Source organism: Bombina bombina, chromosome 6 (genome assembly GCF_027579735.1).
Source record: "Bombina bombina isolate aBomBom1 chromosome 6, aBomBom1.pri, whole genome shotgun sequence".
Classification (NCBI taxonomy): Eukaryota; Metazoa; Chordata; class Amphibia; order Anura; family Bombinatoridae; genus Bombina; species Bombina bombina.
The window spans coordinates 533,612,160-533,620,717 of NC_069504.1; the positions used below are offsets into that span (position 1 = coordinate 533,612,160).

An 8,558-nucleotide genomic window follows, 5' to 3' on the forward strand; every position below is an offset into this window, starting at 1 on the left:
GCTGCTTTTTTGCAGGTGTTAGGTTTTTTTCAGCCAGCTCAGCCCCATTGTATCCTATGGTGAAATCGTGCACAAGCACGTTTTTCCAGCTTACCGCTACCGTAAGCAACGCTGGTATTGAGGGTTGAAGTGGTGCTAAATTTGGCTCAACGCTCACTTTTCTGAGGCTAACGCAGCCATTCAGAAAACTCGTAATACCAGCGTTGTCTTAAGGATGCGCTGGAAAAAAAAGGCTCGTTAGCACTGCAGGTCTTTACCGACAAAACTCGTAATCTAGGCGATAGTATTTTGTAAATATAGATCATGAAAAGTAACTATATTAGTATAGGAAAATTTTTTGTTGTACACTACTGAAGCACATTAAAAAAAAGTGCCAAAAATGTAGCACAGCAGTGTGACACATATAAGCATCTGAGTATTTATCTAACCAGAGAAAATAAACTAGTGCAGAGTTATTATAACAAAACTTCTGTACTTCTCCATGTCTGTGTGCATTTACATCAGCTAATGTTTTGGATAGACATAGTGACCTTCAGTAAGGTCTCTTTGACTGTAGCATTCATTAGAATAAATAGCCCTTATATAGTAAGCACAGATGTGTAAATTATAAAGAACCCCCCAACAGCACATAACCCAAATTCTGCCTTCACTGCATGAATCCTTACTGCTCAGAATCTCTGTAGCTTCTTTTAATCCCAACACTCTTAACCTTACTGCAACTGATATCAGCCCTATTAGCTCCCTGCTACTTTTCCTAGATTATCCCATAGTGTAACCCCAAACACCCATGTGCCCCATAAAACATAACAAGGGCAATCAATCCCTCCAGAACCTATAGGCAGTGGCAGTCCTACATAAGTGCACAGGGTATCCATCTTTATTTGATCTTCACACAGAGAAATATTATTCCTTTCAGTCATACGTAGATATTGTGTATGGCTTAAAAAGGTTCCACTTACCAAGCTCCGAAAGCAGATTTTCATTGTGTAAATTGCAGGCTTGATCTTGTGAGCTAACACATGGAAGTTAAAAAGCTGTTCTGTAGAACTACTTCCCTACAGGTAGCAGAGTTTTGTTGTATTTCTTTCCTATTAATATTAGTTGGCTTGTATATAATAGTGAAAGTGGTATTTTAGATAGCTCATCCTCTCTACACTTTGCTTATTTCAAATATGCGTGAAATGAGCACACTACCGGTGCTTTGTGCTTTCTGTGGAAAGTATGGGGGAGCAACAACTTGTACATAATACCAAATCAATAATTTGCACCTCACACAATCCATATCACTTGACTTGTGATCTGACCCTTAGAGTATCATATATGGAACACACTGCCAAGTGAACATATTGGTCACCATTTTAGCTCAATATGTCCAAGCAGGCATCCTCAGAATCAATGGACAAGTTTGATTTTAAGGTTATGCATGGCTGATAAATAATTTTATCAGTGGCTGAGTTACTATGATATACTAATATCTTCCCAACCAGGGATAGCCTTAAAAATTGCCTGCAGTTGGGCTTTAACATAGTAACTTTGTTGTTCTGGTTGTCTAAGTGATGAAATAATTGAAAAATATACATTCTGTACTGTTTCAGAGCTAAAGCTAACTAAAAAATGGTTTAAAATGGTCCAAAAAACATTTAGGGGTATATTTATTAATGTGCGAGAGGACATGATACGATGTAGCGTATCATGTCTGCCGCACATCGATAAATGCCGACAGCTTACGCTGTCGGCATTTATCATTGCACCAGCAGTTCTTGTGAACTGCTGGTGCAATGCCGCCCCCTGCAGATTCGGGGGTGTCAATCAACCCGATTGTATTTGATCGTGTTGATTTCTGTCCACAGCCTCAGAGAAGGCGGACAAGTTAAGGAGCAGCGGTCTTTAGACCTCTGCTTCATAACTTCTGTTTCTGGCGAGCCTTCAGGCTCGACGGAAACAAGGGGCATCAAGCTCTATACGGAGCTTGATAGATCGGCCCCTTAGAGTTATTTTGTTTTTGTTTTTTTAACAATAAATGCTATACTATATATATATTTTTTATTGCATAACTATTTCTTTTTTCAGATGGATAACTCTAAAAGTGTCAATATATATGAAAACTGTCCAGAGAACCACAATATAGTAGGTATGATCTGTTAGTTTTGTTTGAAGATGAGTAATATGTGTTGTCAGTACTATAACAATCATAAAAAATAATCAAACTCAGTTATTTTTTTAAAAAAATTGTCTATGGGGTAGATTTATAAATAGTCGAGCGGACATGATTCGCTGTAGCGAATCATGTCTGCTCGACCTTGCTAAATGCAGACAGGTTACTGAGTGGAGGAACTGGGCCTTAGATTGGTTAGAGGATTCCCTTTCAACGATGAGTAGATCTTGCACTTCACTTTCACCACACTCCTCATCAAAGAGGCAAAAGAAAATGACTAAGGATCATGGGAAGTGGGAGGAATTTAAAGCTCTGGTGTGTTAGGGTGTCTTTTGCCTCCTTCTAGTGGTCAGGAGGGGGATATTTCCACATGTGATGACTTGTGGACTCTCACCATCTAATAAAAGAAAACAGTAGTGAAACCTTTACATTTGAACTTGTCAGGGTGCCTAATACAGGTCAGTGATAATTTTGGATTAGTCAATCATGCAAATACTCTAAAATGATACATTGTTGCTGACATCTACATTGTGTGAACATTTGCAGTTTGTTACCGTTTCCTAACAAGTTCATTTCATATCACATCATATGTGTGCAATAAGCCCATTAATTTCCAAACACGTAATTGCAATAGTGAACAATCAGCTTAAATATAACAATGCTCAACATTTCAATGGTTCATGAACATCTTTCTCAAGAATTGTGGTATTTACAGTAGATAGGAAGCTGCAAATGAGGTTATTTTATTTAATTTCTAAGGGCCCAATGATCAACAATTCGCTGGCATGGAGATTTTTGTATTTTTTTACACCTAATATTATAATGTAGTTGTCTCTCCTTCATATTCAGAAAACTGCAAATCCAGATAAACAGCTCTCAAGCTTTGTAGTACTTAAGAGAACTCTTAGATCACCTCACCTGAGCGGAGGGCTTAAGGATTATCAGGCCCAAATAAGTACTATTGATTTAGTTAGAGACTGAAGTATTTATAGATAACACTATGGTCTCCATTTATAAAGCAGCTGAGACCATTGCTTTTAACCTCCCCACCCTCTCTGAAGTGGCAGAGTAAAATCACCTTGCAAATGTCTGGCATGGTTGGCAGGTGCAGAAGCATGGACAGCACTGCACAAGCAATAAATGCACACTGCAAGTAGTCAATTTTGCTAGCTAATAACCTTGTCCTAACACCTACTGATAAATGGGGCACTAAGTTATTTTTTCTTTTTCATTGTCTCATCAATTGTTTTGACTTTGCTGAACTGCATCATTCTTACATTACTATGGCCTGAATTTCTTGTTTGGTGTACTTTTTTCTTTAATGAGCAATGCAGCCCTATTTTCCTTGCTAGTGTATTACTTGTCTTTCAAGCTATTGGGGGTGTTTTTGTGAACTAATTTATGTTGCTGATCTTAACTTTGATTCCAAACCTTGTTATTTCTTTAATATTTCTGCCTGCCTATACCTGTTGCATATCCTGGATTGTTCACAAAGATTAAACCCATAGTTACTGTATATATAATAATAAAATGTTCTAACACATTAAAACATTTTATGATTTTCCTTTTCTGTCCCTTTAATTCCCATACACTAAATGTAACAAAATCCAATGGAAATCAGCATGCTAATGATTAAATTGAATGTTACAGTTTAAATAGTAAGTTTAACAATAATTTAAAATAACAAACGTCTGGCTGGCAAACATTCATTCAGCATCCAATTGAAATGAACATATGTGGCTAACATTTGTTGTTTTACACTAATGTGCTAAATATTTCACCCATCCTGATTCTAGAAAGAGAAATTCTAGTGGTTATGGAAAGTACATGACCTTTATATAAAGTATTAAAATAAATTTCACCAAAATATTTCATTTTTCCCAGGTCAGACAGCTCAAAAACTACTGAAGATGCCAAATGGCAGAGGAGAACTTTTTGATGACCCACGTTATATAAATACAGTGCCAAAAACGGATTACCTAGACAGGAATGAAACATCTGAAAACTCCAGTCTTAAAACAAGTATGTCTACAAAAACTTTTTTTGACTTTTGTGTTTGAAGACTAAAAAAACTAGACAATTATATAGAGCCTGACGACTGCACAATTGCTGACATGTATGAATTTAAACAGTAACCTGAGTATAATTTGCAGGCGGCATCAGTGGGATTTTATTTTTGTAGAAATTGTAACACTTCCAGTTAGGTTACTTTAAAGAAGCAAAAGTCTGCTTGGGGAAAAAACTGTCTGGTCATCACTCATAGAGCAGTATATTCAGGGTCTATAGCCTATGCCAGCAAGATAGGTGGTCTGTAATGTAACTGTTTAGGCATAAGAGTTAAAGTGGCAGTTCAAAATGGGATTATTAATATTTCAGCTTCAATGCTAAGAGGTGAGCTACAGTCAGTTTTGTTTTTGCTCTCGTATTTATAAATGAATTGTCTTTTGAAAACTTTCCTATGGGAGTTGCCATTAAGCCAGGGGTCAGCACATTGGCACCCCAGATGCTTTGGAACTACATCTCCCATGATGCTCAGACAGCCTAAACAGGGTGTCTCAGCATCAGGGAAAATGTAGTTCCAAAACATCTGGGGTGCCATGGTTGCTGACCCCTGCGCAATAGATATAGGGGCCTATTTATCAAAGGTCTTGCGGACCTGATCCGAAAGTGCGGATCAGGTCCGACAGACCTCGCTGAATGCGGAGAGCAATATGCTCTCCGTATTTAGCATTGCTCCAGCAGCTCACAAGAGCTGCTGGTGCAACGCCGCCCCCTGCAGACTTGCGGCCAATGGGCGGCCAGCAGGGAGGTGTCAGTCAACCCAATCGTACTCGATCGGGTTGATTTCCGGCGATTCCTGTCCACCTGCAGGGCAGGGTTATGGAGCAGCGGTCTTTAGACTGCTGCTTCATAACTGCTGTTTCTGGCGAGTCTGAAGACTCGCCAGAAACACGGGCCCACAAGCTCCGTTCGGAGCTTGATAAATGGGCCCCATAGAGTTGTACATAAATATGTACTTCCTGTTAATTTCACTTTACAGCTTTAACTTTTTTAACTTTAACTACAATGAATTATAGGTACAGTTTTTATGGCAAACATGATTATGATAGTTGAAAAATAGGTTTATTTACTGTATCCTGTCTAAATTAAAAAAATATATATAAATTTCATTACCTGTAATGCTCTGCAAAATAACTTTTGGAAACCTTAATGCTCATTTGTAGAAATTCAAGAACCTAACCAGCAACTTCAAGAAAGTAAAAATTGTCTGTGGAACTCGATGCAAAGAGAAGAGTGGTATCACGGCAAAATGAGCAGAAAGGCTGCAGAAAGTCTTTTAGTTAATGACGGAGATTTTCTTGTTAGAGAAAGCTCAACATCGGCTAGTCAGTATGTGCTAAGTGGCCAACACAGAGGGATTCCAAAACATTTACTGCTGGTTGACCCTGAGGGAAAGGTAATTACAAATGATATCACATAAATACAATGCATGTGTTTAAAGCATCCATATTGCCTGTTCTATTTCCGGGATTCTTTCTAACGCTGCGTATATTATACTCAACCTAAATGAGATTATTTTAATCATCTTTTACCTTAAAGGGACAGTCTTCACTAAAATAGTTATTATTTAAAAAGATAGACAACGCCTTAACTACCCATTCCCCAGCTTTGCACAACCAAAATTGTTATATTAATATACTTTATAACATTTAAACCTCTAAATTTCTGCCTGCTTCTAAGCCACTAAAGACAGCCTCTTATCACATGCTTTTTATTAGCTTTTCACAACAGGAGACTGCTAGTTCATGTGATTCATATAGATAACATTGTGCTCATGCCCGTGGAGTTATGTAAGAGTCAGCACAACACAGCACTTATTGGCTAAAATGCAAGTCAAAAGATAATAAATAAAAAGCCATGTGATCAGGAAGCTGTCAGAAGTTGCATAGATACAAGTTAATCACAGAGGTAAAAAGTATATTAATATAACTGTGTTCGCTGTGCAAAACTGGAGAATGGGTAATAAAGGGATTATCCATCTTTTAAAACAATAAAAATTATGGTGTATTCTGTCCCTTTAAGTATTCTGTCTCTCTCCCATTTTACTCAATTCTAAGTTTTTTTTTATATCTAGTTGTTATGTTGTTAACAAATACATGTGCTATTCTGTTTTAAATAGGTTAGGACTAAAGATGATACTTTTGAAGATGTGAGTCATCTAATCAAGTATCATGTAGAAAACAAGGTGCCAATCATCTCATCTGGGAGTGAACTGTATCTCAAACAGCCAGTTAAAAGACAAGATAGCCCTGTGCTAAGGGAATAAATATACTTTGAAAAGTCATCTGTGAAAATGGCTGCATCCACCCATATTGTGCTTTCAAAATATGCAACATGGAATATTGGTGCTTTCAACGTATGACTAAAAAAAATCAGAATATAAATTGAAATCAATTTCCCTGGACTAATATAAACCGCATACATACTGGTGACACAAGTCTATGATCACACAGGTCTTCTTTCTACATGTAAAAATGGAACCCAGCAAGTTTCAATGTTCTAAATTTCACTGCATATATTGCAGCTTGTAGAAGATACAACCAAGTAATATTTGAAAGCACAAATGCCCCCACATCAAGAAATGACATGTGCCTTTGATTTAAATTCTAACATACACATTTTATCATAAGATGAACTTATAAACTTTTATACAATATGTTGGTTTAATAAAGCATAGTTTTTGCCAATAAGTCTGATTATAATATTAACTGATACAATTATTTATATCTTCAAAAGGAGTATATTCCAAAACTTGCAAGCTGAATATATATACACATATGTTCTTTATGTGTTGAGATAGACATTTTACATTTTAAACATTCTCCAATCATAGCCATTTTATTAATATTTAATCATATCTGCTCAAATCTCTAACAAATTATAAATGGACCTGAGCTATTCTTATATTTACATTTCAGCAGCACTTTAAATATTTTTTTTGGTTATTACATTTGTGTTTTAAAGTGTTGACGAGTGGACAATGAAACTATATGCATGTTTAATAGTTTGTAGAGTGCATCAGGGGCAATGTTTATAAAATTAGGTTCAAAAGATTTTTCTTGAATACCAAATGCTATGTTTATATAATAGTGAAAAGTAGATGATAGATCCTATTTTTATTTTAAATTGCTTTATTCTTCCATTACAACATAACAGCATTATTTTTAATAAACATAATGTTTGTACATAAAAGGCTTGCTGACTCATTTATACTTATGTGTGATATATTATATAGTACCTATGTGAGTACATTCATTTATAGGTAAAAAAAAGAGAACTCTGTAGTAATGTCTATCTGTGTCATCTTTTTTCATCTTTAAAGGGGCAGTAAACTTACACAATAATGTTACATAATTCTGCACATAGTGCAGAATTATATAACATTATCTTAGCACCAACTTTATATAACAAAATATTTCAGAGTTATTTTATCACAAAGCGAACAACATTCAGTTTAATGGCGCAATCGGGCCGGCTGTGACTAGACAGCATGCCGTGATGCGCTTAGGTAAAAAACAGACCCACTCAGTAGAGCCAGTAGCAACATTCTGCAAAATTCTACTTTGTGATAAAATATCTCTGAAATACTTTGTTATACAAAGTTGGTGCTAAGATAATGTTATATAATTCTGCACTATGTGCAGAATTATATAACATTATTGTGTAGGTTTACTGCCCCTTTAAAGGGTCATTTACACCTAACACTAAATTCCCACAAAATGAAAAAAAATAATAATAGTAATAAAACACCAAAAGATATAAAGGACCATTAAACTTGACTTTTCAACAAAGCATAAAGGGCCCGATCCGATAAAAATCGTCGCCCGCAAAAGCTGGCGACGCCAATATTTGCGCTGGTTTGGTATCCTATATATATATTTCTGCCGTCGCCCGTAGTTTTTTGGGCCATAGACAGGTATACCAAACAAGCGCAGTTTGGTATCCAATATACAGCGTAAGGACTTACGTGGCGAAAATGGAGAAATCTTACTCCATTTTCACCTTGCCACAAAAAGCAGCCGTAAGAAGCCTTACGCTGACTATTGGAGCCCCGTAACTCCCTAAACTACCTGCTAAATAAAACCTAACACCTAACGCATGCGCAATGTCTATCTACCTGTCAACCGCGATCTGCTAAATAAAACCTAACACCTAACGCATGCTCAATGTCTATCTACCTGTCAACCGCGATCCCCCGCCGCAATCCCTAATAAAGTTATTAACCCCTAAACCGCCGCTCCCGGACCCCGCCGCCATCTACTTAAACTAGCCCCCTACTGTGAGCCCCTAAAACCGCCACCATCTAACTGATCTATCCCCTAATGTGAACCCCTAAAACCGC

At 36.8% G+C, this 8,558-nt stretch overlaps 1 protein-coding gene across 1 annotated transcript in view; it reads left to right on the forward strand.

Moving 5' to 3' along the window:
• SHC4 (SHC adaptor protein 4) overlaps positions 1-7,408 on the forward strand; it is a 193,038-nt gene extending 185,630 nt beyond the window's left edge. The window contains exons 9-12 of the mRNA XM_053719895.1: positions 2,071-2,131; positions 4,040-4,177; positions 5,380-5,612; positions 6,336-7,408. Coding sequence (XP_053575870.1) covers positions 2,071-2,131; positions 4,040-4,177; positions 5,380-5,612; positions 6,336-6,482 — 579 coding nt within the window. The 3' untranslated portion in view covers positions 6,483-7,408. The remainder of the gene's footprint in view (positions 1-2,070; positions 2,132-4,039; positions 4,178-5,379; positions 5,613-6,335) is intronic.
• Positions 7,409-8,558: the final 1,150 nt, after the last annotated feature.